Here is a 19,970-nt window from a genome sequence, read left to right as displayed (position 1 = left end):
ATCGCGGAGAAAAACCGATGCCCAAATTGTTTTGTGAGAATTTCCTGGCAGAAGTTGAAACGATGGAGCAAATTATTAGTAATACTTCACACTACAAATGCAACCTAAAATACAGCAAGATGTGAAGGCCACAGTTATCGGGACCGCATTAAAAATGGTTCAGGAAATAATTATACCAATTAGAGACCAATAGCCTCTCACTTCCATAGTTTGCGTGCTAGTGAAACTAGTTTACATCAACATTAATTCAGAACATCAACATTTTTCAGAAATATGAACTTCTGAGTTCATAAAAGTGGGGGTTCCTCCGTGGGGTCAACGGCATTTATGAGCTTGAATATTTCAACGACCATTCACGCACTGAGATTGTTAAAATAACCTTGTGCTAACATGATCCATAATCTTACAAAGAGCATTCCATATAATACAATACTTGTGATAGGCTAAATAGTTCTGGTTTTGAGGGGCCATTCTCTTGCTTTTTTTCAAAGGTTGCTTTTCTGAACATTTTCGGCATGCCTGGGTAAATAAGTGATCGTTATAGCAAGTCGATACCGATGACGACCGGACTGCCCTAGTGCTCAGCCGTTGTGCCGCTGTTATTTAATATTTATATCAATGACACGGCGAGACTTTCGCTCATAGAAATTTACATCTATGCAGATGGTGCTGCCGTGGTTCTCCCTTGTGCAGTTTATAGTGATGGCGCGCATACCCTCCAGAGAGATGTTTGAAGTATGTTAGATTGGTTTAACGATAACAATATTTGTATTAATAAATAATATACAAAACGTATTTGAATTTATAGTGCTTCAAAAAGAGTACCCAGAAAATTTTTAAAGCAACTAATTCTTTACATCTGCATGACCGGACTTCCAGTTACTTCTCTTGTACTGCAGTAGAACGGACAATTGGGCCAGTTGGTAGCTGTTCATCCTGAAGGTGGAAGCGCTCACACAACAGGGACGGCGGTAGAAAAAACAGAGACGACACTTCTCTTGTGTTTAGACGCACTCAACGCAACGCCAACTATCTAGGACTGTAATTCAATGATATGCTGAATTGGAGCCTTCATACGTGTCTCCAAATCGAGCATATGTAGCCAAACACCTTGGGGCAGTGTGCGCATCCTTTTAGGCTCCGCACTCTATTCATAAAACATCAGTAAAAAAAATTGGTTTTACAAAAGTCTAGGAGAGCCAACCATACAATATGGGAATACAATAAACGAATTTGCATCATCATACCAACTGAACATTTTGAACAATATCCTCTATCAAGATGCCTACAAATTTGTCTTAAGAACAAAGCCCATGATGGACAAATTTAACGTATTGCAAACACTTTGAGATTCATATACCTGATTCCCCGTGTAAAATCTTCGGAAGTTTTTACACGGGTTTCTAAACCCGTTTCGAAACCAATACGTTTCAAAACCAACTGAGTTTCAAAAGCAATACGAAGTTGCGAATGCTAAAGCTAGGTATTCGTTGCGAAACGCAGAAAAGTTGACGTCGCTATGTTTTTATGCTGAATGCGAAACGAACCCGTGCCTTTTGTGTCCATTTCAACATGGTGCAGTTGTCGCTAGTATGGCAGAGGTAAATACATTCCTGAGGTCATGGATTGTAGGTATTTAACGAATTTATTAGTTATTTGTTAAACATTGAGCCGGCATTCGCTATTGTTATCGAAGTTATCCCGCACACCATAGGATTTAAACCATCAACTCTAAAAAATTAGTAATGGCTTAGCTCGGCTATGCCAGGATATACGTAGCGTTAGTTAAGGTTCAGCTGGTTATTTTTAGCTTTCCTGGTTGTCTAGGATTAGCTTGAGTATCATGTTTGCTGCTGCTTCAATGACACACACACGGTATACGCATTATGTGACACAAGTTATATTTATCAAGCGGCTCCGGCGCAGCGTCACCAATCGCCCCAGGGCTAAGTTGGTTCCACAGGCGCACGCCGGTGTTGCTGCGACGCACGAGCCATCGGTTCCACACTCGGCCACCCATCGCATGATCACCAAGTGGACCGGGCCGCCACGTGCCTCGCTTGGGCAGCACGGCTCTCTAGGAGCCACGCGAAACTGCTCAACCTCGGCCAGTGCAGCTCACGCTACAAAAATCGGCCACGTATCTGCTTGATTCGCCGCGAATCTGGCTGAAATGCGTATTATAACACGTCGTACTTTAAAAGTACAGTGCGCCACGTGCTCGGCTGCCACAGGCTCGAAAGGAAAAGAGAGAGGGTGGTGGTGGTGAGGAGCACTTATTCCAGTTACGAATCTTGCTCGTCAGTGGAGGTTGGCCTGCGAAGGATGGCAGCGCGGCGTCACGCTGTCTCCAAAATTATCCTTTCCTTCATGATAGTAAAGGTCTAGGCGATTAAATATTCAATTCCAGGTAATGTTCTGCTATCCTTGTGGTGATTGATCGCAATGCAGATGTTGACAACCTTTGCCTAACACTGTTTCTTACGCTTTGCCTGGTGACTGCCGTCATTATGTAAACAACTTCGCACTTCAGCTCCATAAACAACGAGTCACAACGAAAACAGATGAAGCTAAAATGTTGTACCACATGCAGTGAAGAATGCCTACCCGAGGGTCGTTTACCATCGCATGATTGTGTGATTTCTTAAACCGTACCAAACCGCATAGCGTGGACTGTTTTGATTCATGTGTCTTGTTTAATTGTTCCCTCCCGCTGAATTTTAATGGATTCCTAGACTATATCAGTGATTGTGGGATTCGGTAATCGTCCGAGAGTTCGTTGGGGATTCGCATTGCTGAATGACTGGCACCAAACCTTGAATTAGCCACGACTTATTGATTGCAAGATGGCGAGCCTTCTACCAATTCTCGCATAATTCCAGAAGTCACCAACGTCATCATCCTGCCTGTGTCACTGCAGGTCAAAGCTTCACCTGCCCGTGTTCCCCCGTCGTTCCTGCCCTGCGATGTCCTATAGTCCACATTTCTTCCTCCAAATTTTTCTATTTCAGTTGTGGTCTCCCTGTCCCTCTTGTCCCGTCTCTCGTTGTACGCCACACTCGAGGAGGCAGCCACTAACACAATTTGCACCCTCAATATCAAGCGGAAATGTCACTATTTTTTCTGCTCTCTGTCACATCTCGCACCGAATACACGATAAAAAAAAAAAAAAAAAAAAAGGGCCATCTCCACTAGCGTGAAACCTGGGGAGGGGTGAAGCATGCAATGTATAAGCGTATATATTCTTGGCGCCTTGGCGTTTTTGCAAACGGGGATGAAACCGTTGGGGGGTGCAGGTACAAAGCTTTGCTGTAAGAGTCTCTTGTCTTTGAAGCACGAAGCTCTCTTGCGCGAGGCGTAAACGAGTGTCCCGGTGTTTTTTTTTTTTTTTTTTAGTACGCGTTACGTGTCCTAGCGTGAGACGTAAACGAGTTTCCCGGTGTTTTAATGCCGTGACCACATGAGGCGGCGGCGACGACGACGACAGCAGACGCCAACAGCCCCCAGCCCTAAGACTTCCCGAGCAGTGCAGCGCGCCCTCAAACATGCGTGACCCCGTTGGGCGGCAGCAGGCACGGTAAACAGCGCCGTTTGCGCCCGCTGCTCGTCACTCCATTTTTCGGTCGACAGCTGCCTGACTGTCCCCAGTTGCGTCGCTTCTTCCTTGGCTGTTTTGCCCAAACCGCATCCTCATTGTCTTTCTCTCTCCTGCTTGCCTACGCTTTGCTTTACTTGCTCTGCAGCGCACTGCTATCTTTCGCTGGGCTTGGTTTCCTCTGCTTTGCTTTGCCTCGCTCCACAACGCTGCACTTTGCCTTGCCCCGCGTCGTTTTGCCTTGCCTAGCTTTGCTTTGCTCTACTTCTTCGTTTCGCTTTGCCTCGCTTTGCTTTCGCGGCGTGTTTTGCTTCGCCCTGCGCACACGACACCGGTGTTTGAAGCGGCGCGATATCTGCCCGCTCTCAGCTGCCTGGGTATCTGCGCCCTGTCGACGCAGCAGTGTACGGGCGACGGCAGCAGCCGTGGCTGACCCGGTTTCACCCGGTGGGGGCGGCTGGGGTCTAGTTCAGCTCAACGCTGAGCCCAGGGCTCGCAAACAGCTGCCCGCCAGAGGACGAGGAATCCTCCAAACGCTTTTACTCGCGACACTATCAGTACACTAAAAAGGGAGGCGACAATTAGCATCAGGGGCGCAGAGTTTATGTGATCGCCAGGGCCCAGGTTATCGCACACTGCGATAGCTTTGTCAAGCAAAACAAACCTAGCCTCTTTTGACGACATGCAGGCGCACAGATAGCCATACAGAATTGTGTGTGTGTGATAGACGTTGTTTTCAAAAATGACAACGTGAAATTGAGTACGATAGAAACGAGGCGTTGTTATGGGGATTATACTGCTCTATTTACAGAGCATTGACTTTCTGAGAACCGCTAAAAATCTGAGTTTTAATAGGGACGCCATTGGCTGTTGTAAAACTATTATTCTTATTAGTAGATCCATTCCCTAGTGGCGACATCCTTAGTGGTGAATATTTTGATGACGACGACGGTGATGCGAAGTTTTCTTTTTTGGATACGGGCATTGTCGGCACACTGCACCGTTTCCATGACTAATTTATGAAACTTTATGGAATGTCTTGCGAAAATCTTGGATAGGGAGCATTGAAGGCCAAACGTTGTTTTTACAAGCGGTATGCCGATGGTTCTACCCGATTCCAGAGAGAGGGAAAAGACACCATGCACCGTCGGCAACAAGTTTTGACGGCGAATTAGGAAATAATCTTGAACGCATCCTGCAGTTATACTGCAGTACAATATAAAAGCTTGTTGTGTAAACCGTGTCCATTGGATCAGGTTTCTCAAAAATCCACCTCTTGTGCTAAGCCGCTAGCTGTGCAAGCTGTTAAGCTGTTTTTATCGTCTCATGATATCTCTTGCCTCTCTCTCCCCATACACAGAGCTCGTAGCTTTAACATCGGTTCAGTCTTCAGGTCACAACGTTAATATTTGTTTGTTGGCTTTCAACGCCTCCAACTCGGGGTCACGTTGCCTTCGCAATGGCAACCGCCCTTGTCTCGAAGGGCCGCCGAGTTCTTTCAAAGCCACCCGGAGTACACATCGATAAAGAACCTAACTGCTAGAAAGAGACCCGGGTCAGGGTTCCTCGTTTTGACGAGAATACTGCGCAGGAGAGCGAGAGGGAAGAAGGAGAGGGGAGGCCTCCCGCTGCCCGGTTGTCAAAATGCTCGGGCCAGGTGGGGGAGAAGGGGGTGGCAAACAGCCGCCCTCTGGCTGAGAGTGGTGCGGCGCGCCGACGGGGTTGGGGGGGGGGGGGGGGGGGGGGGCGCGAAGACGCCGAGGCAAGCCTCGAAGACAGCGAACTCCTTCCTCCGCGTCCTCCACGCGCTGTTTCGTGTCTCAACACGTTCCTGCATGAAAGCGCACGGCCCTCTTCGCAGTCGACCCCGCGCCAGCGTCGAGGCGATGTACGGCCGTCACGCAAGAGATAACGGAGTGTCGGAGAAAAAAAAAAAAGAAACTAGAAGGCAAATACCAGACTCCACTATCCACCGAGCAGGTTTGATGATAATCGACTCGGTTCCGCGGTGTTGATTGACTAAGGTCGTAAGTGTCACCGTTCAAAGTTCCCGTTTCGCCAGTCAGATTACAGAAGCAAGAAGGTAAGACAAGCCCTCGAAGCGCTGCATCGTGGGGCCAGGTCGCGTTATTGCGCGGTCTATATACACTGCAGATTAAAGAGGGGAAAATTTTGCACAAAATCGACTGGGAAAAAAATTAAAGCCATTCCACTCAATGTGAAAGCTGTCGGAAGTGCAGAGCAGTGATTCGCCATGCTGCAGCGCCGTTATGCGCTCACTGCTGCCACCCAATGCATTTCAAATTTCCCGCCTACGCAGTGTCGCGCGCCCCCTGCCCGAAACTGCGCCAGGGGGAATTCTGTGCTTTTTCTTCTTGCTTTAATTTTGTACGCTGGAGCTGTTTTGCGTCATTTCGAACGCGTTTTTTTTTTTTTTGCGCAGCTGGAGGCTTTCTGCGTCATTTCGAACGCGTTATTTTTTTCTTGCGTGGCTGGAGCCTTTCTGCGGCAGTTCGAATGCGCCATATTTTTGTTGCGTGGCCGCCTTTGTCGCTTACTATTGTAAAAGCCAACCCAACGACCGTTCCTAACTAAATGAACGCGGGGGCTGCCGGTTATATACATAGATTTTGCCTGAAATGTACCTGCAGTTTTCTTTGCGCTAAATAACGGGGAGATGTAATGCCTGTGCTACACGGCTGTTTCAGAGGCCTTCCGAAGGCCATTGAACCAATTGTCTATCGAGTGCCCCATTGTAAATACATAGGCGCAGATGTGGGCGAGAGTCCAATTGTCAATAGAAAGTTACCGTGTAGCGCAGGCATAAGACAAGCGCCAGCAGTGGTTCACGAGGTTCGAATGGTTATGACTATTTCAACCGCGTGGTTTTCGAAGCCTCCGCGTGACCCCCAGACGACCGTGCAGAAGGGTCTACTTGGGTGCGTTATCTCGCTTCGCCGCCTGGTTCCGGCAGTCGCATCGAAGACAAGGCGAGCCCATAAAGTGTTCTGCCCTTTAAAAAAAAAAAAAAAACTGACTGTGAGGTTCTGTTACAATGCAAGAGACATGCACCGTCACGTGAGTTTTCAAAATGGTGAGTGCATGGCTAGACAAAACAAAACGGAGTCTCTTAATTATCGAAGCCCCTCCCCTGGCGTGTGTTTATTCGGCACTACGGGGACGCATTGCGGCGTGAGAACAAAGCCAGGGCTCAGATACCCGCAGGGACGGCCCATAATCTTTCCCACCGGAGCAAAAAGAAAGAATGCTGCAGCGAGCAAGGCAATTCGTCGTGCTGACGGGACACCTCAAAGTGGAGCCGCTTTTTGCGCGTTGCTTTCTAAGGTATAAGCGATGTTTTTGTCGGCTTTGGAGTGCGTTTTGAGGCACGGGTGTGGTTAATTATAGAGCAACGCTGTAAAAAATGCGACCTGTACCTCATTTTACGGCACATTTACGGCAACAACTGGCATATCTCTGCCAACGTAGCAACGATTAAAAAAGACATCCCTCGACAATTTAACTTAAAAAACAAACTCCAAAAAAGCACTCGCAGTGGGAGCATCGAAGGAGCCCTCAGCGGCGTTCAGCTTGACGCTTATTTGTTTAGCATTTGCGACTCATCAGTAATGCTTTGGTGCTCGCGCAGACATGTTTTTGTAAGTATAAAAACCGACGGATACTTGCGGCCCTCCCAGCAGTGTTGACCTCGATATATAGGTAACTTATGCTGAAATCAACAGTTTTAACGAAGGACAATTAGTAACCCCGCCGGACGGTATATTCGATACTCGCCATTGCATAACTGGACCCTTTAGGCATGTTTCTAGACCATTGCCGTGGTAAGTGAGCACCAAGAATTGTGAGGAATGGAAATATACACGTTGATCCAGATCTTTTCTGGGAAAATGTGTGAATATAACAGAGACAAATATAACAAACGTCCCTACGTATCCCGGTAAAGTTGACGACGAAAAACAGTGCCGCATTCCTGCATAAAGGGCAACGAGACAAAACAAAGCTGCAAAGAGATTCTACGTTTAGGACGAGTGCCTACAGTTGTCGCTGCTATACCATATACATGTGCCAAGTCTCGCGCATCGTTGTCGCCAGCGAAGCATTACCCTGCGTGCATGTTTCGACGTGCCGGGGCACGCTACCTGGGAACTACGTGCCCCGTACTGTGCAGGCTTTCCAGCGCAGGTGGCGAGACCTAGCGCCGCCATTGGACGTTGGGAAACGCCACGTCTGTGACGCACGAGCAGTACACTGCAGACGGCACTCGCAGTTCGCGGAATCACATGAGCGACGTATACACACACTGCAGGCCGCGACCGCTAACCGCCCGCACACATCAGGCGAACAACAAAGCTATTGTTTGCAGGACTCTCAGCTGGCGTTGCCGCTGTGTCTCGTAGGTTTGATACCCCCAGGATGCGCACGAGAGAGAAAATACAAAAAAAAAAGAAGAAGAAAACGGGAAGGGTGAACGACGAAACGCATATACGTCCTAAATTATTTTGGCGGTTCTCATCATGCGTGCGCACCAATGTATAGTTGCGTCAAATCTTGTCAGTAAGTATGTTACCTGTGCAGTTGCGTCATACTAATTGCAACCTCAGCATCGGTTACACGGACGTAAGCTTGCCCAACGAGCTATTTGGGATTAAATGTATTGAATATTATTTTTACAGCAGTAAGAGTGGTGGGGTAAACGATGAAATTTACGAAAATACACATAAACATAAAAGTACCGATGCGTACTGCTGTGGGTACTGGGCGCACTATGATTGCTTTAGCTGTAGAGCAGTCCGCCGCTTTGGAGTTGTCTTACACGACACTGAATGTAGGCGGGGAAAAATACAGTGCTTTTAAAGCTAAGAAAGATCGGAGGACCCCTCTTGGACCCCCCGAAGAGAAGGCGGTTAGGATTTATTTTTCTCATCAACTGGAGAAGAGGAATTACGGCAAAAGCAGGGTGAAGTTAGAGTGGAAAGCAGGGCGACTATCCGATCCCTTTATGACTTTCTGGTTCAAGGGTTCTCATTCGGCGTATACACCGCTTTTCTATAACGCACCAAGCTTCAGCCCACAGGCACCTGGTTTGCACAGAGGCCGTGTTCGTATACGTGAACATCTTCGCGTGCCGCAGAATTCTGTGTCTCTAGAAATGCATTTGAGGGAAGGGAGAGTGCGATTCATGCACGTTTATGTTTCGGGTAAGAAGCAGCCTCTAGTCACCATTGTCATGCGACACGCATTTAGCTGTTTCGGAGTTCTTGGAATTGTTTCCGGATTACAGTGGTCGCGCCAGCGTTCACATGTGGTTCGTCTCGAAATGAGCATTTCGTCGTCGGTAGCGCTTTCTTAGTGTCGTCGCACCTTCGCTGTTGTATGTGTAGGACGATGGCGTCTCCCAGCAGCAGCAAATGCGCCAACTTTCATACTCCACGCTTTTCATCGGGACTAAATTTGAAAATAATGGAGCGGGAACACGATGGGGAGCAGGAATCAGAACGGTCATTTCAATGCGGAACATCAATAGTTTATGGACAGGTAGGTAGATAGGTTAAACGTTTATCGAGCAAAAAAAAAAAAATAGACAGAACTTTTGATCGGACAAAAAAAAAAAGATAATCGGAAGCAGGGCATTGAAAACCGAGTACAAGATTGATCAAATTATGCCTACAGCATTCACATATATACAAACAGCGACCGTTTTAACTGGATCACCGGGCTTCACGTAGTTTTTTCTCTGTCTTCGTGCAGCACAAAAAGTGCTGAAGTTGACAATGCAAGCAGATACATAATTTCCTGAATTTTTATTATCATTTTTTTTATTTTTTTACGTCCCAAGGGCATCGGACAGCTATAGCTAGAAGCAGTTAAAAGTCTTATAAGATAATTTCTAGAGGCCTTCATCGTGCAGTAGTCATAAATACACTGCTTCCCTCCCAAGTTCTCCGCCTTGAACAACAACAAAAAGCACTGAAAGAGAAGGAAAGAAAAGCAGAGGGACATTCAGCCGATGGTTTGTTCCCGATACGTGACGCGACCAGCTTTATGGTTTTCACAGTTTCCTGGGCAACCACCTGGGAACTGTTGACTCCGAGTAGAATGTATTTTTAGCTCAGACGCGATATTCTCTAATGTAGACAAGCATGGTTTCTTTTTGCTTCTTTTTTTCTGCCGTTTTAAGTTCGCAACCAGTGCGTAAACCGCCCAAATGGTATTAAGCTCTGCGACCACAAACTGACGGAAATGGATGTGATGGAGCCGAAGTGCCCGCCGCCAGATGTGCAGTTCGAACAATGGCCGTAAAGAAAACAAGGTCATGTGTCTTCGCACTCGACGTTGGAGGCTGTGTCATGGACGTGGAATTCTCAGCCTTCAGCTGTGGCAATTCCCCTCTGACATTTCAAAGTCGTCGCCGCTACCGACTGGGTTTCGAGAAAAAGACTCCTTATATGGAAGCTTGAGTGAGAACCCACGAGAACATTCGTGAAGATATGGAAAAGCATAATGATAATAGTAATGCTAAAAAAAGCAGCGAGGCTTAATTTCGGGCATATATTAAACTGTCGGTACGCCGGCATCAAAGCGTGACACTGACGTGGCTGCTAACCTATCGGGGAGGACGGTGTTGTTTAGAAAAACCTGAAGGAGTGCGTTCACAAAGTCAAGTGGTATTATACCAACAGTTGCTGAAAGCAGCAATCGAGTTCGATGGCATTTAGAATACATCGGCATTCCTTGGTAAGCAAGGCTGGAAAAAAAAAAAAAAAACTCCCTGTAGCTTAAGGGGCTTTTTTGCAAACAGAAAGTCACATCTTGTACAGAAAAACAAACAAACAAACAAACAAACAAAAAAGGAGGGTCAACGTTATTTCAAGTGCCCGCGAAGTTCCTCACGTTGCTTTTTTTTTTTTTTTTCAGCGTGGAGCTAAACACAACTAAGCAAGGATGTGTGCACTGATTTCGGACAAGATGTCACTCCACTTGAACATCAAGCTATTGATTTCAATATCATAAAATAAATGTGGTTAATAATGTAGCAAAACATTTAGAAATATGGGCGTGTTGAGAGTAGAAGCGAAAAGCAGAAAAATAAATAATTACGCGTTAAATAAAAAATTCAGACACGGGCTGTAGTTACACTTGCCGCAATTCTTAACGTGTATAATATCGCAAATCATCGAAGACAGGGTGCAAAGACCCGCAAACACCATCGCGTTCAAAGTCAGTGTTTTGTTTGTAAACAAAGCAACATCTCTGCCAATATTTTCTAGAACCAAAAATAATTTGGAGCACTAACTAAGGGGCGTAGTTGCTGATAGTAATAAATAATAATAAAAAAATGAAGCACCGAACGATGTCATACGCTAATGTGAGGGAGATGCCAACCTAACAAAGAGCTCCAGCGACATCGCCCAGCTGAATGCCGCCGTGTCAACACATCAAGGTCATCGAAAAATTTCTCAAAGGCACTACGGCTGAGCGTATTGGCAGTTGAAGACAAAATTTAGCGGCAATAAAGTGTTCCACCTCGCGGCATATATCGAAGAAATCGTAAATGAGACAAAACCTGAATTTCCAGATCAGCCGTTCACCGATGTAAACAAAGGAGCTACGCCCAACGACCCTAGGCCTAAACATCGCTCGGAATTTTTCACCGCGCTGAACGTTTCCACTACTAACACGGCACACAGAAACTCGAAGCACAAATTTCATGGCAAGTCCCTAAGTCGGTGTGAGAGAATATTCGCTCGGCATCAACCAGCTGGAGCCCCAGATGGAAGCGATCCGAACCAGCGTCCAAGATGGCCGCCTAGCCTAGCAACAAGAGCGATCGCAATATTTTTGTCTTCTAATAAGCGTTAGAAGCAAACTATGGCAACCGGGGCGACATTTATTAGGCATTCCAACTTCAGTTTCAGTCCACTACCTTCACAAATGCTCGCGATTGGCAGCCAGTTTGGGTATCGGGGTTGTAAACAACCCGTCCACGTAGGCAGCTCCCGAAGCAGCTCCTTCGGGTCGCGAAACGGTTAGGCACGAATTAAACAAGCCAGCAGGACGCCACAGTACATTTATTAACACTCAAAGCCAATCTGAGTAAGGATCAAATCGGGACAAAATAACGTCGGTTGGGAACCGGCTTTTCTTACTTCGAAAGCTTCGGTGCGCCGTCTCGACGAGTCCGCATGAAGCGTCGGTCGCAGAAAAACGGGCGTCTGCTACGGAAGGGAGCAGACGACAAAGGCCTTTCTCTCGGCGAGACGCGCATCGCCCCACCGGCCCTGACGTCAACTTCCGGAACGAGCGGCCAATCGCGCAGTCGCTCGACTTGTTTTTTCGACCGCATTGCGCTCCCGATTGGTGGGAGCCCTACGTCACCGGTGACGTCGGGAGCGAGAGAGGTCCGCCAGCGCCGGTGGCATAAAAGCGAGGCGCACGGAGAGCTCCGCTCAGTCGTACGCCTGAAAAGGACACCAAAGCTGACGGCTCTGCCGTCATTCGCGTTATTACCCACCTGCCAAAAACAAGTAAAAGAAACAGTATCCGTAACCTCAGTCGAGCCGTCCAAGTGTATCTGTGTGCTCCTCGAGTCATCGTCGTCGTTGTGGCTGTTGTGTGATTGTTGGCGAGTCGTCGTCTGCCTGTGATCTCCGCCGAAGTGAGCGTCGTCAGCTGGTCCCTGCGCCTCCGCAGCGATCGCCATATTGGATAGTCAGCGCTAGGCCTACGCGTCGTCCAGCCAAGCGCTCGCCCGGCCGAAGGTCCGTGGGTGGGATCAAAGTGGCTCGTGCTCGGTTATCGGTCAAAGTGTGCTCCCCGCCTCGCTGTTGGCTTCGCCACCGCTGGACTCGAAGCTCATCATGAGACTGGAGATCCGAAGTGCGTCCGACTTCCTCATGAATATTCTTCGGCTCGGTCGGAACCTGGATTCCCGACTGCTCGACGTGTTCCGAGGAACATTAGAGGACCTGTTGCGGCACCACTACCAGCACCACTGGTTTCCCGAGATGCCGACCAAGGGCTCGGGCTACCGCTGCATTCGCATCAACCACAAGATGGACCCTATCCTGGCCAAGGCGGGCCGCGCCTGCGGCCTGCACGAAGCTAGTCTGCGCGAGCTGCTGCCCAACGAGCTCACGCTCTGGGTCGACCCGCGAGAGGTGTCCTACCGCATCGGCGAGAACGGCTCCATCTGCGTGCTCTACGAGGGCACCGCTGCCAGCAGCCACCACCTGTCGGCCAGCAGCGGCGGCGGCCACCACGGCAACGGCCACCACTTCTCGGTGCTCACCAACTCGCCCCAGGGCGCGCTCTCGTACCACCACCAGCACAACAACCACCTGAACAACCACCACCACCACCACCACCACCAGGGCTACGAGCGCATCGCCGCGCGGCCCGCGGGCTGCAAGGGCTCGTGGGACGCCGACCCGCGCAACATCAACTTCGAGCCCATGGCTACGTACGTGTCGAGCTAAGAGCGCCTCTCCTATGTGACAGCAAGAGACAGACTGCCAAAATGTTCGCGCTTCAGTGCGTTTGAGGGTTGGGGCCGGTGGGCTCGCTTCGTCCAGCCACGCCGCAGCACCGATGGTTGATGACGCCTCCAGTGATCCCGTCTCCCCGGCGCCCCGGCCCCGCGGTCGCGACGACGGGCCGCCGCTGCCGAGGGCGACCGACGCAGCAGCGCGGCCGCCGATCTCCAAAGCGGCCCCGCAGCGTCGCTTTCGCCAGGCAGCGATCGCGGGCGCTGCGGGGCCCGTGTTCGTCGCGCGAGGTCGGCGGCCGTGCTCGTCGCCGCCGCCTCCCGGAGGGGAGCTCGCGCGAGCGCGGCGGCCGGGGCGCCGGGGAGCGGCTTTCGAGGGTGATCGTCGGCGGATCGGTTCGAGTGCACCCGTTTGCTTCCCACCTCGGAAAACGGGCACCTGCGCAGTGGTGGTCAGCCCGCCTCCCAACTGAGCGCCTCTTCGCTGGCCAGGGCGGGAGGTATGGTACAATGTGATCTCGTTGAAAAGCAAACACAAACAAACTTTTCTTGCTCTTTTAGAGAAGGCCCCCCTTTTCTTCTTTCCTCCTGCGCCCCGTCGTCGTAGTTGATGCGCGCTTCGCGAAAGACTGGCTGTTTGAAGGGGCAGCAACTACGACCATGAGGAGATACCTTGTCCCCCCCTTCCCCCCGTTTCGTATTTTAGTTTATTTAAGGAACGCGCCAAGTGCCCTCCCGTTTTTATATATAATTATGTATATGTGTATAGTAAGACAGCCACGACACAAAAAAGTGCGCAGCGGCGGAAGCATATACGGATTGTACAAAAGAAGAAGCAAAATGCCAACAAACCCCACAAAAGGAGAGTCAGAGGCAAAAGCGACGTCTTTGAAAGGCTACGACAGACGACTGCTGTTGGATGTGTATATCTCAAAGTCAGAGCAATCACATTTTGTGTGTTCGTGTGTACACAACCTGGAAGTACAAGTTTTTTCAGGGACCATTGCCCCCCAAAACGCCCATCTTTTTCTTCAAACGTCAAAGAGAGCGCAAAAGTGTTTTTGTTCCTTTTTTTTTCTTCCTCGGACAAACATCGGCAACATTGAGGCTATATAGTTCGGGGAATGCGAGGAGAAGCACATACTGCAGAAGGCGAGTCAAGTACTGAAAAGATGGAGCAAAGCCGAATTGTGCGCCACACGTAGCGGGTCAGTCAGCTCTTTCGAGCGTCTCTTTTGTAACCGACTATTTTCCGGCCGCCAGGAAAGAATGGTTACGAAAAATGCCCTCCGATGTACCCACGGCCTATGATTATGCTCGCCCGTTTTTTTGAAGACCAGAATACATTCTGCCGCATTTTTTTTAAGGGGTGGGCGAGGGAATCTTCAACATTTTTCTCCTTCCCCAACAATTGTTTTCTTTGGCCTCGTGCAAATTTTGTTCTCAAAATGTCTCCCTGAGTAACTCGCCGCGCCACCACCACTGTTGTTACTCTTGCCGCCAACTGTGATCGCTGCCGATAACAGCCGTCATTACGTCTCACTGCAAAATCGACACACACCCACTAGTAATGCATTTTGTTCGCAGACCGTGTCCTGTTTGTAAACTGTGACCCCTTTTCCATCTTTTCTTTTTGTTGCCTTTCTCTGAGTATTTCGACCGCAAGAGAGCCTGTAAAAAGATGCTGCAGTATTACTGCCCTTACTTATGTATAGTACTTTTTGTTCCGACTCGGTCTGGCCTTGCCAGTGCCGTGGTCCCTCCCGATTAGCCGGTGATTAATTTTTGACTAGACTGATGAATCCCAGTGTCGTTTGTCGTATCGGTGAAGTCCTACGTCGTGTGTAGCGGTTCTTGTGAGATTTAAAAAAAAAAAACGGGTGCCATTTGACGGGGGCCTTTCCATTCGATTGTCGCTTGCGCATGGGCCGCTAGCGCGACGTTGAGACTCGCCTCGGAAAGATGTGTAATGCGGTGTTGCAGTACGCAGTGTTTTAAAACATATTTTTCTGACCTGAGCAACTTTTGTTTTGTGTACATTTTCACCACTTCTGATGCTCCCTCCATCTTGCTCGGTAATGTGCCTGCATGAACCTATCCGAAACAAAACTGATCCTGTGTGAACTTTTTTTTTTTTTTTCCTCTTGCGCCCTCGAACTGACACTTCTCTTGTTTTGTTTTGTTTTCCTGAGGAAAACTGTGTATAGATGAGAGAAAGCGAAAACCACTGAGAGAGAGAGAGTCTTCGAAACACATTGTTTTATTTTTGATCGCGCGCATTATTTACAAAACCACATCGTGCTCATCAACCACCGCATCGTGCGTCGTCGTCGACCCTCCTATCACTGAAACTGCATTTTGCCAGTTTGTCTTGTAAAGATTCATTTTTTTTCTTCTTTCTTCTGTCTTGTAAAAAGAAAAGCTGTATAAAGGCATTATTGTAAATGTACAGTCGTACAACTATAGGAGATTTTTTTGTACAGTAAATAAATCTCGTGGATGCATTGATATGGGGCTTGTTCTTTTTTTTCTCTCGCCTGTTTTTCACCCAAAACTTGAGGGGGCATTCACGTATGCCCGCAAGTTGTTCATTCTTCCGTTCCTTGGACTCGAGTGCTTGACCACCAGTGTTGCATTTCTAGAAGTGTGTGTTGCAGTGATTCTTACCCCGTGAGGATACGTCGTCGCTAGAGGATATACGTACTTCTGCTGTGGATATATATCGAAGTCACTGATGGATACCTTAGCTGACATTTTCTAACGGATATGCAAGACTCAATGCAGGTACGTATTCTGGGTTCACTTCGAGAATGCGACGACATCCCGGATGTATTTCACTCTTGGCGAATTCCTGGGCGACAAATGCTCCTTAAGCCGTCGTAAAGATGCAATTACCGTTGCGTTAGCATCTACAGATTGCTACAGCTGTTACCAAATAATACTGCCCGATCACCTCATAAGCTTGCAATGCTGGCTCAGCCTGGCATCAATTCAAAAGTGGCAATCATGAGTCTAGAGATCCGCTGCCTTATTTTTAGCTGGCAATTCGACCTGATAGGTGTGGCATAAAACTTAGTCAAGTGCATCGATGTAAAATGAAATTTCGGTGTGTAGTATATATAGGATACACATCTGAGAGGTAACTAGATTCAATGTGTCCAGTTTCAACATCTGTAGCTGGACATGAGGTGTCGGTGCCTGAAGTTGCGTCTGGAAAAGACGGGTAGCACATTGATTGGGTACGTGGGTCACGTCGGTGGGGCAGTGCCTGTAAGGCCCCTAAAATTACTGCCTGCAACCACTGGCGCCGTATGGCGGCCAATCGTGACTGCTTGCTCGTGGCTCGCTAGCGCGAAGACGACTAAGTAGGTTGGCGGTGGTGCACATCCCCCACCTTTTTTTCCAGCAAGGTGCAACTGGATCTTGCCACGAACAATGCGAGGAAGTGGGTCGAGAGTCCTTCCTTTACGTCACCGCAAAATCAACACATGGCACTGGCAAATAAAAAAGAACACGCGTCGTTGTTTACGGGCTGAAAAGCTGTAACGAAGCCTATATGAGCGCTGTTTAAAATGATTTGCTAGAATGTGCAATAATCATCAGGGCATTGTGTGTGTAATCTGTAGCTGACGAATACCGCGCATACATCATCGGGCTAGAATGATGTAACAGGGAGAAAGTTGCAAGCAATGATCACATCTGTGTGTGGCATTGCACATCGATGCCGTCGTGAAGTGCAACAGTGCATGGTTTCACGAACTCGTTATATCCTGCATGTCTGCACGCAAAAGAGACGTCGCGGAGGTTCCTTATCTTGTCAGGCTGCATATCGAATATCGCACAATTCGACAAGCCCGCACTGCGTCCTATATTGACCACTGAAGTGGGCCAGTACTTTTTCGGCCTTCGCGCGCTGCCTTTTTGTTATTTACATTATTGCATAACTACGTGAAAGGCCGCAAAGGAATGGCAGAAAGTAGTATACGCGCGGGATTCAAACGCGTGACTGCAGGCGCCTCATATCTGCCGACGTAACTTACTAATGACATAACCTTTTTTTTTTTTAGTAAGAATGTTCACATTGTGTGCGGATTCGCTGGCATCTGAAATACCTTGGGCAGATACCAGAGCGCCACCACGTTCATTAACCGCGTTTGATTCCACTGTGCGCCTATGCAATGAGCGTGCAGGTTGATACAGTCCCACAGGCAGCCAATGTCCTTGCGTTGTGGCCCTCGCGCGAGCTAATTCCTGACGGCTGATCATTCCGAAGGTCGGCGTTATCCAGCAATGAAGCCGGGTCACTGATATAATGAATAAAAAAGCAGTCACAGGCTGTTTTTATCTGATAACGTCGATAGAATAGTAGGTCAAATGTTTTTCGCCACGCAGGGTGACAACAAATTAATGGATTGTTCGTACTTCGCCGACACGTGGCAGTCGTCTCAGAAATATTGTAATTCCCGCGAAATCTGTACGCTACACGCAGCAGAAATACTTGAGTGTAACACAAATTATAACCCGTCTACAAACAGCTTGTGCTTGGCAATAGCTGAAGCGGACAGGGAGCGTTCAAATCATGTTAGTTTATTTTGAACTGGTTTTTATCCATTATACACTTTCTTTTAGTCGCGTTACGTTCTAGAGCGATGCGTTGGAAAACAAGTGTCCCTGTATTTTAGTGCTATGACTACAGGAGACGACGAAAGCTCGAGCCCCTAAGGTGCTTCGCCCCTTTTCAAAAAAGCCTGCCAGAATTACCGAACAAGCAGGATAGGAGGGCGCTCACTCGGAATCGGGCCGTGGCCGCGTTGTAGCTACGTTGTAGAGCGCGTAAAGAATAGTTGTTTAAATTTAAAAAAAAAAGCTCTCTCCTATCTGATTGCTGTGCATAATGAGCAACAAGCTGTCCCCAAAGATACGAGCGAGCAACATACGCATGGAAGTGGAATTGGGAGTGGGGAACAATGTCGCCCGAACTGAAAAAAAAAAAATACATATGAAAAGATTGGACAGGACAAGCTATACGAGGCAACGCCTCCTGTATAAACAGGGTACAGTTTTTATACAAGCATATGCTAGCGGGGAAACTGACGCTGCCACCGCGAGTCATCCTGGGAATTCTGGGAAGAGTACACATTTTTATTGGCTTCGTAATTGGCTTGGCTCAATGCACTCAACAACAAACCGGGTCCGGCAGCGAGCTGAACCTGAAAACTCCCTGTTGATGACTCTGACAACATGGCACAGTCCTGAAGTATGCCAAGGAGGGGGTCAAAGTACAATATAAAATTATCAAGCACATAATTCAAATATCGTAGCTACCATCCAAAATTATACTAAAAGACACTTCTGCATGCTCATCAGCGCCACCATTTAGAGAAGTTGCGGGTGCTTTTTGTTTTCCTTATGTGTGTGTAGCTGCAATACGCAGCGCACATTTGAGATGAGTATAACATTTCAACGGGGCTTTTGAATGCCATGAATTAACAGGAGGGAATGCGTTAAAAATTCTAAAACTCCCCTTGAACGAACACTACCTCGATCAGTGTTTCAGAAACTCTGAGTAAAGAGTTAGAAACTCTAGGCAAAACTTCGCTCAAGCCAACTCCGGGCGGTTCCAGTTGAACGAACTCTACTACGACTCATGTTCCATTTGTGCGAATTCCAGCGTGAGTAACGGTCCAGTTGTACGGACATTTTCCACCAGGCAGCTGCCGTATGTCTCCCACGTCACCGCAGGAGGCTGTGGTGCAATGCTGTGCGATTCACATCGACGCCGTGCGGGCTTCGAAATCTCATTTTGAGCCCCACGTTTCAGAGTGCTGTTGAAATGCTCTCTAATGAAGTGAACGGAAGCTGCAAATTACTTGGTTTATGTGGAGAGAAATTGCACCCAGTAGCAAGCCTTGTTAGCTTAATCGGAAAGCTAATCTACTTTTGTTTAGACTATACACCGCTCGGCGTGTGATAAATGTGCCAGAGACCCGCCACGGTGGCTCAGTGGCTAATAAGGCGTTGGCCAGCTGAGCCCAAGGATGAGGGTTCGATTCCCGGTCGAGGCGGCCGCTTTTCCGACGGAGGCGAAAAGCGAAAACGCCCGTGTGTCCAGATTTCCGCGCATGTTATTGAGGTGGTCGAGATTAATCCGGAGCCCCTCCACTACGGCGCGCCCCATAGGCTAGTTGTAGCTTCGGCCCTTTAAACCGCCGAAATTTCAGTTTTTGAATTTTAATAAATGTGCCATCAAGCCAGAAAATCTAGACTCCTTGCAATATTTTCGACCCAACACCTCAGTTAGCTTTTTTTATATACATTTGCGTCATGGCAGCTTATATTGGGTGAGTCGACACTATGGTCGCCTGGAGTCATAGCCACCGTACTGCGCGTCGCCACAACCCCTACCAATCCCCTACCGAACCATCTTTCCATAGCAGCGCTCAAGCGTAAGAAAATGGAATAAACGTGTCTTCAATCAATCAATCAATCCACGAAGCTGGAGGCGGGATGGAGGGCAACAGGGAGTGGAGTTGCTGACCAGCTCCGGCCCCTGTGCCCAGCGCATGTTGGCAAAGAGGGCATCCCGCGCAGGCCACCTCCAGGGAATCCTCGACTGAGGACATCTGTTTGCAATAAGGCTTAATTACTCAACCAATCAGTCATATTTTGTGGGTTTTACGCCCCAAAGCTGCACCCGGGCTACGGGGCGGGCCATGGTGAAGGGCTGCGGAATGGTTCATGCCACCTGGGCATCTAAAACGTGCGCGAAAATGTCCAAACACAGCTTTCGAATGTTCATATATATATATAGGATGTTAGTGACAGATGTAAGATGTCGAAAGAGGGCTGTGTTACCAAACATAATCTCAC

At 48.4% G+C, this 19,970-nt stretch overlaps 1 protein-coding gene and 1 long non-coding RNA gene across 2 annotated transcripts in view; one reads left to right on the top strand and one right to left on the bottom strand.

The window, feature by feature from the left end:
• LOC144151626 (uncharacterized) overlaps nt 1-19,970 on the bottom strand; it is a 404,932-nt gene that overhangs the window by 186,500 nt on the left and 198,462 nt on the right. The gene's annotated exons all lie outside the window — the stretch shown is intronic.
• Nucleotides 12,049-15,608, top strand: LOC144152081 (protein BTG2-like). Its single transcript, XM_077683290.1, has one exon. The coding sequence runs from the start codon at nt 12,475-12,477 to the stop codon at nt 13,090-13,092; it is 618 nt and encodes a 205-aa protein (XP_077539416.1). The 5' UTR covers nt 12,049-12,474; the 3' UTR covers nt 13,093-15,608.

The sequence above is a fragment of the Haemaphysalis longicornis genome, unplaced genomic scaffold (assembly GCF_048455015.1).
Source record: "Haemaphysalis longicornis isolate Haplotype H1 unplaced genomic scaffold, Haemaphysalis longicornis Haplotype H1 scaffold_9, whole genome shotgun sequence".
NCBI lineage: Eukaryota > Metazoa > Arthropoda > Arachnida > Ixodida > Ixodidae > Haemaphysalis > Haemaphysalis longicornis.
This window is presented reverse-complemented; position numbering and strand designations above follow the sequence as displayed.

What these genes read in the sequence shown, in the direction of transcription:
- LOC144152081 (XM_077683290.1), top strand. Translation starts at nt 12,475, where the DNA reads ATGAGACTGGAGATCCGAAGTGCGTCCGACTTCCTCATGAATATTCTT.